Raw genomic sequence first — 19,105 nt, 5'->3', positions numbered from 1 at the left:
GTGAGGCTAACACTGCAACCCTAAGCATATTAACTAGGAACCAGTGGTAGAGGACAGATTAACCAGCTTTGCATTAGTTCCTATGGGAACTAATGCTTTGACTTACAAATCGTGCCTCTACATACGAACAAAAAACAGCTGGAATGGATTAATAGGTTTTCAATGTATTCCTATGAGAAATGCTGATCTGACTTGCAAACTTTTCGACTTAAGAACATTTTATGGGATGGATTAAGTTTGTAAGTCAAGGCACCACTGTAGTTATTTGTACCATCAAGTCAGAACTGTCTTATAGGGACACTAATAGGGTTTTCAAGTTAAGTGACGTATTTAAGGAGTGCTTTTACCAGTTCCATCTCCCAGTGAGTTTCCATGGCAGAGATGGGGAATCAAACCCACGTCTCATGCTGCATCCACTGCATCACACTGGGTACCTGCAGATAACTGACAAGCAGGCAAAGCCATTAACTGGGAACTGACTATGGTTTAGATCCCAATATTCAGTGTCTAGATTAATTGATTTGCCAATCAATTTGCTAGTTGTTTGTCTGCCTTCTGCTGAAAACAGGGTAAAATATATTGAGCTTGTTCACAATCTACAACCCAGTCAGTCCAAATGGGTTCACATTACAAAACTGTGAGCATTTTAATTGTAAATATTCTAGAGAGTAAATTAAAAAGCCATCATGGCTGTGTCAGTCTAATTTCTTTTCCCTGTCTGTTTCTGTTCTAGAGCATCAGGGCATCGGGTCTCATTCTCCTGGAGACTATCCTGTTTGGGTCACTGCTTCTTTATTTCCCGGTGAGTTACCACTTTTGTGTTCTTAAAGGGCAAAAGGCGGGATATTGAGTTATGTGTCTGATCCAGGGACTTCGCTTTAGTGGCTGAAAAAAGATGGGAGAAATTGGGCTTACTGCTGTTATGAGAAACATACCATTTTTTCCCCAAACCAGCCAAGAGAATACAGTATTGAGAAAGAGAAAGTATAGACTAAAATACTGTGGTCTGCCTGCTGCATTTATTGTAACACAGGGAAATTTGCTCTTGTCCCGCTGTCACCACCCCATCATACACCATACATTGTCACCTTATGTTCAGCAAAGACACTTCTATTTTTGCTTTATGTGGGCACACTGGAGAACAGCATAAGAAGAGAAAGAGTCCTGAGTTGTTTTGGTTTGAAGAACACCTACCTTAAAGAACAGATTGTTTTTCTGGAACATGTAAAGGAAAGATGTTGCTGGCCACATCTAGTTTTCTTCTAGCACTGTATTGTTCTGCAACCAGAAAGTGACTCTGGAAAGGCAGGAGGTACAATGAGAGCTTCCAGGAACCTATGGGGCTTAACATGCTGAAATATAGGCACAAGAAGCAGACTCAATGTATGTCTGCTTCTCGTGCCTATATTTCAGCATGTAGGAGAGTTCCTAATGAGTAACTGCATGTCACAGATAAAAGTTCTTTCTATATATCAGGTTCCTAAAAACATGTTAGCACCCACAACACTTTTTCCTCACTGTTAAGTCATCCGCCAAGGTCCTTCTGTCTATGCTCTCTTTGCAGTAACTAGAAATATGCAGCCATGGCATCACAATTCACAGCTTAGAAACATTACTTTTTTGGACAGTACTTCCCAGTGGTAGGGCCAGCTCCTCTAGTATTAAACAGAAGGATACAAATGCTGCAGCTTTGTGCTTGACATAGCCAACTGGGGTGGCTTACTTAATACCAGTTCCTGTATTGTTCTGTGCAGAGTGTGTGTATGTACATATTCAAAAGTACCTACCTGCCTGCCTGCCTGCCTGCCTGCCTACCTACCTACCTACCTACCTACCTGCCTACCTACCTGCCTACATGCCTACCTGCCTACCTGCCTACATGCCTACATGCCTACATGCCTACATGCCTACCTACCTACCTACCTACCTACCTACCTACCTACGTACGTACGTACGTACGTACGTACGTACATACATACATACATACATACATACATACATACATACATACATACATACATACATACATACATACGTCTGTGTGTGTGTGTCCTTTTTCAGGGTTTTATAGGTAAAGAACTCAGAAATAGTTTAATTTTTCCTTCTGGGGGACACTCTGGAAATGTTTAGCTTGTACAAATCTGAGCGTTCAGCCTGGAGGCAGGCATTGCATCACGGCCTCTCCCAATTTGAAGAGACCCTTATCCAGCAGGCTGAGGTGAAGAGGAAGTCACAAAAGCAGCAAAAGCAGGGAATTGGACAGGGGTCAGATTGGATCTGTCTTCAGTGTGGAAGAGATTGTCACTCTCGAATTGGCCTCCTCAGCCACACTAGACGCTGTTCCAAGTCCTCCATACAGAGCACGTTACCATAGTCTTTCGAGACTGAAGGATACCTAACTAACTAACAAATCTACATAGGCTCAGTGGATTAGGATCTCGCCAGGGAGCCAGAGGCTAGAAGTACAATTCCCCATTGTACCTCCTTGACAGTGGCTGAACTCAATGAACCCTTTGGTCCTTTCCAACTCTGCCATCCCAAGATTATCCTACGGGGAACTGAACTCTCAAAATCTATAGCTCCACAGCCAGGTGCTCTGACTCACTGAGCTATCCAGCTTGCCATGAATACACTCAATTTTATCTGACCGAGGAAGTTGTTGGGCAGTGTTGGGCCCTATGTAGGAGACCATTAGGAAATACCAGGGGGCACCAAATAGGACGAGGGATGAATCCTGCCTGAAATACTGAGGACCTGATGTCAGTCAGAGTTACAGTAATGGACAAACAGTGGTTTGTATGTGGCTTCCTTTGTTCATACGTTTCAGGACCTTGTATTGTTCCTGGTAAGCAACTAGTTCTGACAAGGTTGCCGCCCTGCTTCTGTTGATGTTTTTTTATACTTCTGTCCAGAAACTGCCTCTCAGGAACCCCCTTCATTCTATAAAGTGGACAGCCTTAAAAAGACAGGACTCTGTGGTCTGGAACTCTTCTGTTTCTCTGGAGGTTCATGCCACACACAGTGACAGCACTAGCACACTCGCCCCGTGGATTGTGGAACTTTTGAAGACAGATATGTTAGCTCAGTGCAAGTTAAGAGCCGGGAGGGTTGTACCAGGCTCAACAATTTTGGGCATTTTTAACTTTTGTTTCTTTTAGCTCTGTAGCGGTTCTGATACCAGCTTTGCTGGCCTTATTCATCAGCCTCTGTATTCATGCCCAGAGCTAAGAAGCAACATGTTATAAGCAATATTGTTATTTATAACAAGTTACAATTAATATCATCAGGGACATGGTGGCGCTGCAGGCTAAACCGCAGAAGCCTGTGCTGCAGGGTCAGAAGACCAAGCAGTTGTAAGATTGAATCCACGCGACAGAGTGAGCGCCTGTCGCTTGTCCCAGCTCCCGCCAACCTAGCGGTTGGAAAGCATGCAAATGCAAGTAGATAAATAGGGACCACCTCGGTGGGAAGGTAACAGCGTTCCGTGTCTAAGTCGCACTGGCCATGTGACCACGGAAAGATTGTCTTCAGACAAAAAAATGCTGGCTCTATGGCTTGGAAATGGGGATGAGCACCGCCTCCTAGAGTCGAACATGACTGGACAAAAATTGTCAAGAGGAACCTTTACATTTACCTTTACAATTAATATCAATAAGTGAGCAAGGACCCGCTGCGTAATGATTATGTTATTACTTCATTTTAATAGGATTTTTTCCAACTTCTTGTGCCATTCTTTTATCAGGTTTTGCTGAGCTAAGGTTTCTTTTTCAAAAAAAAAAAGAACAAAAAATAGTGAAAAGTAATAAGAAAAACAACAAGCAATGATGAGTTGCTTTTAGGCACTGCTGGGAGCAATGGCAATATATAAAATTTAGAATGGAGGGGGGTTTAAAGTAACTTTTCAAGTTCTGCCATGTGAATGCAGAACTCTGGAATGTTAACCTGGTGGCTAGAATCCTATTGCGCAGCTCTGCATACACAATGATGAGAGTGTCATTGTCAGTGGCAAATTGCTGCTAAGCAAAGGCAAATTGCTGCTAATTAAAGGTGATTTGGAGATGCATATGACTTATATACAAAGTCAGGTGCACCCTGAAATTGTCAAAGGAAGAATTTGCCACTGCATGATTTCAGCCAACGTTTAAATGATCACAATTATGTTCAAGTTCGCTTTTACCTGTTTATTGTCAATTTCCTATTGTATGGTATATTTGCCCACCATTAAGAAAAGTGGGGGAGGAAGAAGGACCAGAGTGGTCCTCTCAGACCAGATAGGCGGGGTATAAATCAAATAAATAAATAAATAAATAAATAATAAATTACACTGATCAGGTTTTGTCATGGGTAAACAGGGTAACACTACCGTTTTCTATTAGATAACTCAGTTTTTAATCTCTCAGATTGAAATAAACATTTGATCTTCCCACCCAAGATGTTTGTGCCAGCTTGCAGTGCTTTGCCTATCATGCTTATAACAAGGCCTAGATGAAAGGCATGCTGTGTTTAATTTCTGCCACTATTTATTATCTTCTGCTGCTGATTCTGTCCCACTGTCTATCATCAGTTGTTCCACTTAGCACAATCATAATTGCTTTTAAGCCACAATCTCTTCTTGTCAAGTCTGCTCTGTCTGCCTCAAGACTCAGTAGTGGCTTCTTGCACAGTCCTAATGCCGTAAGACAGTGCTGATCGGCAGAAATAGGATGCATGTACATTGGATTGAGATTTAGGTGGGTGCGGCTAGGCTGGCATAACTAGAAGGTCTTGCCCTCTTCTCCCCTTTCAGCATTTTTCTCTTGCATCCGCAGCCATGCCACACATGAAGAGGGTTCCTTCATTCTCTGTGTAGTCTGGCAATTTGAAGCTCTGCTCTGGGGAGGCAGTGACAGAGAAGTTCTCTTCTGCCAGCCCAACTGCATACATTTTAGTATGAATCTAACCTTATAGGTATGATAGGAGAGAGGGCCCTATCTGGCCTCCTGCCCCATCTGGCCTCCTGCCCCACTCTCATCTATAATTTGCACCCCATACACAAAGCCTACATGTGGACCAGTGACATATATGATCTGGCAATGTTCCTTGGGTACAAGGTCAGCTAAATCTTAGCTAGATTTGTTGGAAGTGCTCAGCACCCCCAATTCAAGCTAACTTTTTTCAGTGCAACACTCCCTTTTAAATATCAGGTCTCTAGTGGCTATTGTACACACTCACTAGGGCTGCCTCTTTTACTTCCTTAGAACAAGGTAGTGTGCACGCACAATTGGGTTCACGCCCAAATGGTCCAGCTTTTGAATTGATACACAATCCCTACCGCACACAGATGTCATGCACACAACCGCAGTAAATGTGCTTTTTTGATTGGATCAAGGCAAACACCATGAGCATTTATGGGGGGGGGTTGGCGGCAAGGAGAGACTTTTCATAGAATCTTATATTTATTATTTTAATATGCACAGATGGATCAACGGATAGACAGACCGTTAGGTTGCACGGCTGCCCCAGATGTATGCCAGTTATGCTAACAAACCACTGTGGGGCCTTGGAAAAGCTCCAGTGGCCGAGTTGCCAACCACCTTAAAGGCTGTCATCCTGTTACAGAGCTCTGTGTATTCAATGGAAATAATGTTAGCAGTAGAAAACTACTATGGATGGAGAGCAGTTTTGGGGTGTACTCAACTCATACACAATATAACACAATGAAGTTTGGTGCACCCCCAAATCCCCAAAAGATTCCTTTAATCAACAGTAACTTGCCACTGACTATAACACCATCACTGTGGTGCACATGAAGCTGTATCAGCCGGAAGGACATTCCTCCAAAATCAGTAACACTTCCTTCACAAGATTTTGGAAGTTACTGTTTACAGATAACCAGCTATTCATGATTAGTTCTTTTTCCTCAACAAAGGCGATGTAATTGCATTACGTTATGACCGGAACATTAGGAGCAATAGCTTTACTCTTTTTTTCAATGTAACTTTCGGTGGCTTTTATAGGTACAGTTATAGGTACAGAGATGTGGGCTCACATGATAGTGGAGAAGGAATATTACATGGTTCAAGAGGAGCTGGGGGAGGGCCAGAAGTTTATGCTGTGCCTCAAGCTGCTACACTGGGATGCTGTTGTTAAATAATTTTCTTAGGCTACATAGATATATTTTCTATTCCTGGCCAGTGGTTCAGAGCAATCAGATTTTTTTAAGGTAACTAAAAGCTAGTTATAATTATTTTTTGGAAATTGGAAATAATATTCTTTTTTTTTTAAATTTTTGGGCGCTACAATGAAAACTAACAAGCTTTTCGTAACGATAACAGAAATTAATTCTTCTTTAACGTAACTGTATTCCTTCCCTAACTGTATTATTTGCTTGGGATCTGGTTGCCAGAAATATAAACATGTTGCCCCAATTAAAACAAATGCCACTTGGAAAGTATGCTCCAAAACCACCAGGATGCTTTTGAAACTCTCATTCATTGGCTTTATTTAGAATTTAAAAGAACTGACCTTATGCAACTTTCCTGAGAAACCCATTAATTATTATGATACTTATTAGCTGAGAGATGACATTTAGGGACACCATTTTCCCTTTAAAACGCTCTCCACAGTACAGCAAGAAAAGTAATTAGAGTTTCATACTTTGATTTTTTTTTCCTGTATCTCTCACAGTTTACTCTCCTGTAATTAACTTTTTACATCTGAAGTTGGCAGAAGCTTTAATATTGTTTCAATAACTAAAAATGCTTTAAGTTAACCAACAAACTTATTCTGGGGAGAGGAAACAGGTGAAAATGCTCGCTGTTATTTTCAGTGCATTCTAGCTGTGATAATATTGCATGTTATCTTCTTAAGGTTTGTATACGTGGATATAATCACATGCCATCAAGTCAATTTTTGATTTATGGTGGAACTTTCCCAAGGTTTTCCAGGTAGAGAGTACTACGTATTCCCTTTTTCTGAGGGTACCCTTGGACGGTGCATCTTGCCCAAGGCCACACAGGCTGGCTCTACTTACAGGAGGCAAGGTGGGGAATCAAACTCCCAACCTCTGGCTCCACAGCCAAATACCTAAACCCCTAAACAGTCCAGCCAGTTATATGGACATAAAACAATGTAAAACAAACATATATATATATTTGTTTGTTTTACATTGTTTTATGTCCATATATATATATATATATATATGGACATAAAACAAGAACACACACACACAAAAATAAGAACACACACAAAAATCAAGGAATAACTTAGAGGTGGCTAAGGGATTTATGGTTTGTTTTCCCTCAAACAACAGTTTCTCCTGCTGCACAGACAACAGTGATTCAAATCATTTTGCAGTACAGCTCAAATAATTTTAAAATGCATGTGTGCCTTTTTAAGCATCTTAAGTGTTGCTTTTCTATCCTAGTTGATGTCTTTGTGCACACAAAGTGTAGCATATTTGGTACAGGGATGGGAAACATGCCTTAACATAAAATCAACAGCCATAATACCATGGCCATTTGAAGGGCTTCTTGCAGATGGTATTTGAAGGACCATTCAGTTCATGCCTTGTTTCTAGATGGAGAAAAATGCGAAAGAAGACCAGGGGGGGCCATTTGTGGTTAGCACCTGGGCCAGCAGGTTGAGCAGGCACGCCAACTGACTGGTTGCAGATTTCTCCTGTAATGAGATGTACTTTGACGTAGTGAAGGGCGAGGAGGAGCATAAGCCTACGTAGGTGACAGAGTTGTCAGTTTTCTTCCCTTTCCTTCTCTTCTGCACAGAGAACGAGGTGGAGTGAAGTGCTGTCAGGTGGCCCTGGAAAGAGCCTTCAGAGAGCACGGCTATCTTTAGACCTCCTTCTTTCCCACATGGCAAAGGACCACAAGGAACAAAGTCAGGAAGGAAATCCCCCACCACCCCAGTCAGTGACTAGAAATTGTGAGGATCCTTATCTTCCAAGCTTGGAGAGGGGAAAGGGGTGTTCCTGTGCAGGTCAGATGGGCAACCTCTGGCCAATGGATTAGGCCTAGAGGCTGGAGGTCTACTCCCTCCTCCTTTTGTCCCATCTCCAAGGAAAATTACACAGATGGTTTGGTAATATTTTCTTACCAAATGGTAATTATGAGAAATAGCCAAATTCTCCTGTAAAGAGATGATCATGTGGTAGGGCTGGGAAAGAATCATGCTATGGGTCTTGATTGCCACCACCAATCAGAATAATTGATTTACTTTGATTTATTTCCAATGTTTTTCTAACTTCAACCCATGTTAGAAAAAGAAGACAACTTCATTTGGTTTCCCCCCCCCCCTGAATATTTTCCACTGTTCCCTCTCCACTAGGTCTAGGACATTGTAGAAGATACAAAATGGTGGCCACTGCCAAAGCTATTGGGGAACTCTTGGGACTATAAGATTTAATGTTCTTGTGGAGAAATTTGGTAAATTTCTACCCTTCCTCATCACTCTCCCAGAAAGATGTGGAGACTTTCAAAAGGCTATTTTCCACACTTCTGCTTTAAGCCATAGCAAATCTAGATCCTTGCTAAAACTTGCTGTAGTATAAATGCTCCCCGTTTATTGTTCGGTTCTGAGGCAAATGCACAAGCAGACAACAAAACAAAAAGGATCATCTGGAGGAAGAAGAAAGATGCATTTTCCTGTAAGCCTAAATTTAACAAAAGCTATGATTATAAATTATCTAGAAGGGGAGATGCTATGCTTTATCTTTCAAGACAGTTTGTTAAGCATTCATTCTTAGTTAAGCAGGCACATCGCCATGTAATTGAGCCATACAGGTAGCAAATTTGTTTATTGTTATTACCTTCATGTCAGCATGGGTGCTTATTTTATATTATAAGTAACGGACTTTATTTCTTTGTGAAATATTGTTGTGTAGTTGAAGGGGATAGACTGCTGTTTTACATTCCTTCAGTTTAGATGTTGAAAGCTGTTTTTTAAAAAAAAGCAATCATGAACTCAGAAATGGAGGTTGCTGAAAGGTGTCACCCCAAATGTCCAGATCTTCATGTGGGACTTCATGTGGGTTAGAAGGCTATAGTAATGCAACAAGCAAACATGCCATTGACTTTGCCCCTCAACACTAAGATGATCAATGGAAGTAGAGTTCTGCATTCTCCTGCCAGTTGTAATGAAATGGGACACAAGAGGAAAGGGCCTTCTTGGTGGCTGTCCCCAGATTTTGGAATGCTGTCTCCAAAATCCACCCTTAGCATGTGGCGCCATTTGCTAGAGCCCATGCAAACTGGCAAAGCCCACCAGGATGTGATCTTGCCCAAAACGTGGAAACGTTACTTTAAGAATACAACTTCCAAAGTCCCTCCACTACCTTGGCTAATGGCCATGCTAGTTGAGGGTCTGAGAGTAAAAGTCATTAAAAAGTACTTTTCCCACTGTGATTTCACAATAAATTCTGAATTTGTGATTTTTTTGTCTACATGCAGTTTCATATGCGGATGTTAGTCATGAGGGGCTCAAACAAGGAGAGCACACATATAGAACACCTCTATTCTGCCTATGAACCAGCAAGCACTTTCTGTTATTCAGCCACATACGCAATGTCCTTTTGTTTTATAGGTTGTCATCTTGTACTTTGAACCAAGTGTATATCGCTGTATTCTCCTACGATGGGTTCGTCTTTTGGGATTCACTACTCTTTATGGAACTGTTACACTCAAGCTACACAGGTATTACATATGCTATTATTTGTTTCCGGGTAAATCAAGTGTGTGTTTGTATGGGCATAGGAAATTGCAGGGATTAACTGTGAAAAGTCTCCCATGAAAAATAGACTTTTTTCGTAGTTTGCTTAGCCAGCATAAAAGCTACGTATGAAGTCCAGTATCCAATATTGTTTCCTGCAGAATTATTATTATTATTTAAAAAAACAGGCACAGTAAAATCAGAATTATAAAAACTTTGACTGGTATTGTATAACAGATACAAGTTTTAACCAAAAACCTAAGTATGCTGTTCATTATTATTATTGTTGTTATTGTTATTGTTATTGTTATTGTTATTGTTTTGTTATTGTTATTATTATTAATTTATGTATTTATTTAATTATTTATTTAATTATTTAATTATTTAATTTATTACATTTCTATCCCACCCATCTAGTCATTTCGATGATGATGATGATGATGATGATGATGATGATGATGATGATGATGATGATGATGATTTATTCCCTTTCATCATCCTCAAATCAGAGTACCGTATTGGTATATCCATCTGTAGTCCAATAAATCTGATACTATTCATCTTCCCATAGGTTATTACTCCATGAGGATAATTGATGTTTCAATTGTTAAGTAGAAATTAATCTGGTTCAATGAGATTGAATTTATATCTTGATACATTGCTGAATGGTTACAACACATTTGAAGATTTGGGGAAAAGATTCTGTATATTTTATTAAAATTGAAAAATATCATCAGTATACATTTTGAATGTTGCCTGCCCCATCTGTACTCCAGTGGACTTCTAATGGCTATGGGCATAATTGTGTCTCTAATAACCATGGCTGAAATCTTAGTGCTTAGTGTAGTACATTGCACAAGCAGCTCCATTGAATCAGTGGGGATTTTGTGTGTCACCCCTCCAAAAATTCCATTAATTCATCTGTGACTACGCTAGTTGTAACTTTAACTTACTATGCTGAAGTACTCTAGTGCAACTTACTACACAAAGACAAGGGGTATCAGCCAATGAGTATGTTACTATAAAATGCATATAGATGTTATATTTTGGGGTAGTGTTCATAGGGTAAAATGTGTACAAAATATATAATTTAGTATACAGTGTGAACAAAATGCAAATTTTAGACCCTAAAAATATTGCTTACTGTGTGTTGCCTATAAAATGCCTATTTTAAAATCATGCCACAGAAGAGTGCATAGTTCGGTATTTTTGTGTGGGTTCAAAAAAATCCCAAGAATGATGTTGAAGCAGGACAGAGGTGATTCATAAATAAACATACACAGATCTCAAACAGAGTGGAACTCTACACATCTGGCCATCTCTAGTCTGAATCCGGTTCTAATCTGCATGCTGCAACTATCATTATTTCACTATGCATGGTTTCTGCACAAGTTGAAGTAGTATGATTACAACCTTCTTACTTCTGTATAAAACAAACTACAGAAATGATGTTTGCTTTGGCAATATAAACAGAAGCCCGTGTTATGATCTTTGTGGCTAATCGTTTGTAGCATTCTAAGCAGAGCGGGAGGGAGGGAGGGAGGGAGGGAGGAGAGACAGCGCAAGAGCTCCTAGGCTTACATTAAGCTTCAAAGCAAGACTAAACGATTTACAGAACTGCTAATGGATTGTATCATTGCACAGCTTGAGGTCATTGGTGATGCCGCAGCTAAGTATGGCTGGGATTTTTTGCTTTCTGACTTTTCACAGCATCCTGGAAGTGACAACTGTGATCTACTTTGGGCAAACCTACACCGAATCAGGGTCAAAACGCAATATTTTTTTTTGGACCACAGCTCCCAGAATCCCATGGGCCTGCTGGTCAGAAGGTTTTGGAGGCTCGTAGTCTTGGGAAAGCAACTATTTAAGCTCCGGTTAATACAGCAAAAGGTTTATCCAACTGTAAAAAACTTGAGTAGAAGGTTTATTCTCTTTAGGCACTACTGTCAGAGAATGGTTCTGAATCAATTTTAAATCTTTTCCTTATATACGGATGACCTTTTAAAAAAGTTACACATGAAATACACTCATCTTCACGAGAATTTGAACTGAATTGATCTAATTAAGTGATAATAATCAATAGCATGCATAATGTATGGTGAGGTGAAGTTTGGACCGACACAGGTTTACTGCACAGCTACAGACCTTTTATGCTAGCAGAGACTCTAGCCAAACTGAGGCTAATCAAAGCAAATATATATATATTATTTAGATATATAGATATAGATATAGATCTCCTTCTGCCACAGCTTTTCTGTTATTCACACTGCATGTTTTCCACCTGTTAATTCTACCATTCTGTTTGGAAAAAGCTAAGTCATTTTCCACTTCCACCCTGGTTGCAGTGCAGGCCACAAGCCTATATGAACTTTATAGTAATCATCGTATGCCATCAAGTCAATTCTGACTTCTTATGGTCCCATACTTAGTTATTTAGTTATTTAGTTATTTAGTTAGTTATTTAGTTATTTAGTTATTTAGTTATTTAGTTATTTATTTAGTTAGTTAGTTAGTTACAGTAGTTAGTTAGTTAGTTAGTTAGTTAGTTAGTTAGTTAGTTAGTTAGTTAGTTAGTTCGTTCGTTCGTTCGTTCGTTCGTTCGTTCGTTCGTTCGTTCGTTCGTTCCCCATGGCTGGGAAAGCCATTTCTGGCTTTCCCAGATAGAGAGTATTCAGAAGAGTGGTTTATCATTCCCTTCTTTTGGGGGGGGGGCATCCTGGACCTGTGCAATTTGCCCAAGGCCATACAGGCTGGCTCTGCTCACTGGAAGCACCATAGGGCATTGGATTCCCAATCCAGGGCTCTGCAGCGAGATACCTAACTCACTGAATAAACAGAACTTAGACAGAACTTAAACAGAAATTCCTATTCCAAGGAAAAGCAGCATGTTGGTTGTGGAGGATCAACTGACTTGTTGGGGGGGGGGGAAGCAACTTTTCCAAGCTTTGGGAAGAAACTCCACTGAACATAGCCTGCAGGTGTCCTAATCCCAGAGCCTACCACATTCTTCCATGAATCTTCCAAACACTGGATTAGAACTATGTGTTCTCTCACTTCAGCTGTGCTGTACAGTAGCTGCTTCTGTTCCTCATCTTTATTTGCACTAAGATGTTTGATCATTCACCATCAGGTACAAATATCTAGATTTAGCAGATATTTGTTCTGAAAGTGAACAGTGGTCAGGCCCTTCTTTTTCTGACTACTTAACCTAAAATGTAGTTGCAGCTGTGCTCTGAGGTTTATTTGGCATGCATGCTTCTGTCTTGATGCATCTTAAGTGATATTGCACATTTAACTCACTGGGTGGAATCCTATTGCCAATTATTGGTTGCATAAGAGAAATCATGTATGTTTTGGTAGCAAATCGACACTCATTGCTAAGGTGCCAGTTGCATTGTGGAGCATGCACTTGTTCATACACTTGGGAGCGCACCCAGGAGCACAACCAGCACCATGTTAATGAGAGTTGATTTGCTGCCAAGACTTGCATGATTGCGCCTATTGGCAGTAGGAGTCCAGCCAAAGTAGCCTGTTTCCACAATTGGTAATCCTCAAGAAAATCATATTTTCCAGCCTGCAGTCCTATAAAGTCTTAGCTGGGGATGAATTCCCACTCAGTTCAGGGGGTGCACTTCCAGAGCAAAATGCACAGTCATTGGTCAGAAATGAGTTACAAAGCTCTCGTGATGACAAATGCTTGGAGGCCAGTTATTCTTTATGTCACATTAGGAATGGAGTTTTCATCAAATTCAGAGTGTCCATTGATCTTTTTGTGGTAAAACGCTTGGCAGTTATAATAAGTAGCTGTTAACTAATTTATTCTCTTTGGAAACCTACAAGAAGAAATGCATTATGTCATGCTAATGGCACTATAAGTATCCTTCCAGCACTGTTTCTCAAGGCACTTAATAAATTAGATGAGACCAGGTGAAAGGCAAACCTTCATGAAGAAACGGCTTTCATTTACTGGAAGTGAAGAGGGGAAAAAAACCTTCCATTTGACAGCAAGAAACTTGATAGCCATTAATAATATGAGAGTACCCTTGGCAGGCAGATGGGTGGTATACAAATTCTATCTCATCAAGTAAAGTATAACTCATGTAATTGTGACAAGCCTAATGATTATTTGGAGCTACCCTGAGCTCATTTAGAGAGATGGTCGGATATGAAAGAAATGAGATGGATGGATGGATGGATGGATGGATGGATGGATGGATGGATGGATGGATGGATGGATGGATGGATGGATGGATGGATGGATGGCAGAGGGAAACCTGGCTAAAAGATAAACTGAGAACTAATACTGGAGATTAAAGTAAGAAAGAAAAAATAATATTTGTAACAATACTGTACAATTGATCATTGTCACATGTAAGGGAAGGGTGCCTTGTCTTGAAATTTGGGATACTCCCATCCTCCCTGTTCACACCAGGAACTCCATTACTTACTAAACATTCTGTTGTGAATTATTACATCATGTTTGAAGGGCAGAAAACACATTTCTGGAATAACTAATAAATACAGATTTACAGAGAGAAGTCTGAAATATTTTTTTTTATTTTTGTTTTTATTTTTTCCAAATACGTTTTTAAAAGGAGGGATATAAAAATACCACTGCTACATGTGTAGACCTTTGTTTTGGAAGTGTTGTATTTTTAAAATATATATATAGCAAAAAAACTAAACACAAAGTTGTCCAGGGAGCAAAAGTTACTTGTCTATTTGTTTTGTTACATGAAAACTAGTCAGAATTGGCAGGCTAATTTCTGCAGTTTTTTCTCATGAGAAATATGAGTTCTGTTGAAGCGAGAAGCCTCTGTTTGTTCCTGGGGTTTTTAAGAAATGAAGAAATATTTGGATCTCATTCCCTGCAGTGGCTATGCTTCAGGAACTGATTTCTAGATAGCCTGACTCAGATCTATTTTCACATGTACACTTCCTGATAAATATTGACCTTGAAATCTTTTGTTCTGTTTGTTTGTGTTTGTTTTTTTTTTAAAAAAAAACTCTGATAAGGAGGAGGGAAAATGGCTGGTGGTGAGACAAAGATCTTGATCAATATTTATTATTTATTTATTTGTGGAAGCAGATAATTAGCCTACTCCAACACACTCTGAATAGTTTATAATCATCTTGCAAAAATTGACAATGACTAAAAGGTTGGGCAGTGAAAGACAGGAGGGCCTGGCGTGCTCTGGTCCATGGAGTCACGAAGAGTCGGACACGACTTAACGACTAAACAACAACAAAATGTTGGGCCATCTGACTAAAATGTATGGTACATTGTATGATGGATTGTGTGTACAATGTGAGGTTATCCAGTCCTATAAAACACAGGGGAAGAACCCTGATTCCTTCAGAGGTTTTAGACAACAACTCCCACAGTCCTTTTCTGGCATGGAAAGAGATCGTCAAAAGGGAGGACCAAAGAGGACATCGATCTGCATGTGCTAGTTCAGACAGACAGACAGACGGACGGATGGACGGACGGACGGACGGACAGAAAGACAAACAGACAGATGGATGAAAAATTAGAAATACTGTAGTGGTTATATTCCCATGACATGTTTACAGTGACATAACTCCATGGCATAAATTTCAGCTGAGAATTGCAGCCACAAGTTAAGAAATCACTGTTGGCATCTGTTGTCATATGTCAAACCATGTACTGGGGTTCAATAAGGAGTGCCTACAGCAACTTTGTACCTTGCAGCAATTTCCCGCTGAAATTTATGCTGGTTGAGTTACACCCACAGGCGTAACCAACGGGATTCTCACTAATGCTTATACCATAATTTAAATAGAATTTTATTACATGTCACCTGAGATGGGAAGGCTACGGTATATCCATGAGTTTGAGGTTCTCAAGCCACTTGGAAAGACAACTTCAGCTGCTGGTCTCCTTTGTTATTTGGTTCTTTATTTTTAAATCAGACCTCCACACTTGGATTGGACGGTGGATTGGCTTTTCCAAATGCAGTAGCAAAAAGGAGGGCCATGTATGATAGTTCAGTTAGGTACAGATGTAAATTTAGGAATTGTTACTGTCATTTCAGAAACAATACATCTTACTGCAGCAGGGATGATATTAATCAGGCAATCTGTTTTCTTGCCTGCTCAAGCTTGGGCAGCTGGTGGCCAAGAGGGTCATCCGAATATTGTCTGGCTGGGAATCATCTGTCAATATGACAACACGGACCCAGGCTTTGGGACTGGCCTGATGGAAATTAGAGCAGGAGTAAGCAGGTCCCCCAGTTACCTGCACTACAGTAGGCCTCACTGCAAGAGGTGTGAGGTAAACATCTAATGAAATTACGGCCCCAGTTAAACCCATCACCTGTGTTTTGACTGGGTTGGGTGGGCAAAGTATGGACATAGACCATGGCAAAGGGCTGGTGAAAGAATTTCTTGAAGCAAGAATACCAGCAACTATGGCTTTGCATAGCTCTGACAGGAGCTACAGGTCAGTAGGAAGCAAGAAGCTACAGAAGGCATAAGGGAGGGGCAGGCTGGGAAGAAAGGAGAGGTGCTAGGAAGATATATATATAGTACAGAGGCATTTGCTGGAATGATAGTCCAGGAAGAATGCATGGCTGGCACAAGATATTCTGCTACTTGAGCTGAAGAATAAGATATTTGCCCCACTCTGTTCCATGTATGGAAAGTAACCATGCTGACAGCTGAAGTGTAACATCAGCATTAGCAATAGCACGAGGATTTCAGCACACCTGAGGCAGCGGATCAGTCAAGAGGCTCCAGCACTGGTTCCATACTGCACTGTGGAACGTATGCTCCAAGAACAGCTGGAAGGAACAGCTGAGGGGCCGAAAGTGCTGCCCCCCAACATCTGCTGCCAACGTAGAAATTGCGGAGAATGCATATTCCCTGTGACTTAAGCCATTTAGCAACACAATTTGCTCAGAGAGGCAGGTATTTTTTAAACAAACAAATGAGAAAAGGTTTTCCAACTGTACAAATGCCTTGTCAGCATCTCCCTCTGCACACTATGATCCTTCCCTGTATACCCATCACAGAAATCCATAGCCCTGATGTTGAAAAGTTCATAAGTGCAAGTGTTGCACCCCAAAGGCTGCAATAAACAAATGTTTTAACCTGTTTTTCCTATGTTTCTATAAATGCATATCCCTTAATTTCCAGCTGTGCTATTTTTATTTACAACTATGCATTTTGTGTTCAATTACGGGGGAGGGGAGCCCCCAAATCCCTGCAGAGAGAAATGTCTTGAGAATCAGATTTACAGTGTTTGCCTTCCAGTGACCAATCACTAAACCGCCTAGAGTGGTCTTAAGTGACTAGATAAATAAATAAATAAATAAATAAATAAATAAATAAATAAATAAATAAATAAATAAATAAATAAATAAATAAATAAATAAATAAATAATAAACAAAAACTTGCTGGAATGTAAACCCTGGAGGTGAGGGAAAGCAGGTACCATGACTGACAAACACCACAAGCTAAGGAAGAATGCTTCTAACTCTATTCCTAGTGTGATTCTAGGATAGTCATCTCACTCTGTCTTAAAGTATCACCTGTGTGAAAATATCCACCACATACATCCGGAATTGGGCACAAATTGGTTTTCTTACCAGCAGCTAACACGAGTGTTCATTTAATTATAACGTGATGTAGTAGCAGCTCCATAACCACGAGAACAGCATTTATTACATGCCACTTTGTTGTAACAGCGTTCCGTGTCTAGTCGCGCTGGCCACATGACCACCGAAGATTGTCTTTGGACAAATGCTAGCTCTATGGGTTGGAAACGGAGATGAGTGCTGCCCCCTAGAGTCGGACATGACTGGACAAATTGTCAAGGGGAACCTTTACCTTTACCTTTGTTGTTTCTAGCCAAGAAACAGCTGATGTCTTGATAAACTCTGGACCCATAAGTCATACAACTACTGCTTCCAGCCCAGTGCATTTCTAGAAAGGAGGACCTGGAGGGATGTTACCCAGGTGGGCACAGGACAGTAACACTGGCATTGGGATCATGTCAGCCCTATCTGCTGTATTCTAGATCAGTGGTTCCCAACCTTGGCTAAGCCAGGTGTTCTTGTACTGCAATTCCTAGAAGCCGTCACCAATTTCTGTGCTGGTGGGGGTTTCTGGGAGGTGCAGTCCAGGAACACCTGGGTTACTCAAAGTTGGGAACCCAGTTCTTTATGGAGGAGAAACGAGGGCAGGCTCAGCTAAAAGAAAAAGAAAGAAAGAAAAGAAAAAAGTTTTGGAGCTTTGGAAATTACAGCATGTTGGGGTTCCAGACGCCATGATTCCCTGCCCAGCAGAGCTAGTAGCTGGGAACCTACAGTAGGTTTTATAGCTTTAAAAAGCAGCTGATTCATGCTCTGAGAAATAGTAATAGTTTGGGAAGAGAACAGATTGGTTTCGGCAGTGGCTTTCCCCTCTTTTCTGCTCCTCACCTGGGCTTCAGACTGGCAGAGGCGTCCTTCCCTCTGACTGCAGACTGAGGCTGCAAAGCAGAGTGGCATTAGCATAAATACAGGTGAGCCAAGTGGCCATAGAAGAAAAGGAAAACATAAGAAGACACAGCCCAAATCAATCTGTTCCCTATTTCCCCAGCCATCTCTCTCCCCTGCTTTCCCCAGATACTCAAGCACAGCATGCAAATTGGCATAAGCACACAAGCCCTGCTGGGAGAAGAGGCATGTGATGACCCAGGAGAAAAGTGAGAAGAGCAGGGAAATACAGCTAGAGCTACTTTTCAGATTAAAGCCAGAGAATGCTGCTGGTCAGAGGATTAGGATTCATTTAAAGTCTTCCCAGTATAAATCCCAGGGCCAAACCTCTTCCTTTCATCTTTCATCCTTTCACAGCTTGTGCCTCCATTTATGTATTTTGTAGCTTCTTGCTTCCTACTAGGTTACCACCTCCCTGAAACATTAGGGCTGGACTACTGGTATTACCTTGATCCTTATAGTCTGCCTGTGTTTTCAAGAACTGGCTGTGACATGGAATATGTTTAGTGAGCCAGCTCCAAACTTTTCTCAATTGGTCTGATTTGGCAACCTGAACCACATTTTGGCTCTGTTATGCCTTAGATTGTTGCAGCGTGCTGTGTGAGAGGCCATGCTTGAAGAGCATCCAAAACTCTCAATAGACATTGTGTGGCTGTTATCAACATGTCCCAGTATTGTAAGATCTGCTCTAGCTGGCTGCCAGTGGTTTTCTAGGCAGAACAAGGCTTTGGTTTAAATCGTTAACTTAAATGAAGGATAGGAAACTAGTTCCAGGTGATAGCCTGGTGCTAGGAGCAGAGACAGTTATGTTCAGACTTACACACGAAGTTCACTGCATTATTTTAGGTCATTATTTCCCTAGATGACTTACTTCACATGTTTGTTGCAAGGATAAAATGGA

At 40.8% G+C, this 19,105-nt stretch overlaps 1 protein-coding gene across 1 annotated transcript in view; it reads left to right on the top strand.

Moving 5' to 3' along the window:
• Positions 1 to 19,105, top strand: part of GPR158 (G protein-coupled receptor 158) — a 132,086-nt gene that overhangs the window by 87,173 nt on the left and 25,808 nt on the right. Inside the window, exons 5-6 of the mRNA XM_020801472.3 lie at positions 734 to 802; positions 9,577 to 9,686. Of these exons, the coding sequence (XP_020657131.3) occupies positions 734 to 802; positions 9,577 to 9,686 (179 nt within the window). The remainder of the gene's footprint in view (positions 1 to 733; positions 803 to 9,576; positions 9,687 to 19,105) is intronic.

The sequence above is a fragment of the Pogona vitticeps genome, chromosome 6 (assembly GCF_051106095.1).
Source record: "Pogona vitticeps strain Pit_001003342236 chromosome 6, PviZW2.1, whole genome shotgun sequence".
In the NCBI taxonomy this organism is placed as follows: Eukaryota; Metazoa; Chordata; class Lepidosauria; order Squamata; family Agamidae; genus Pogona; species Pogona vitticeps.
This window is presented reverse-complemented; position numbering and strand designations above follow the sequence as displayed.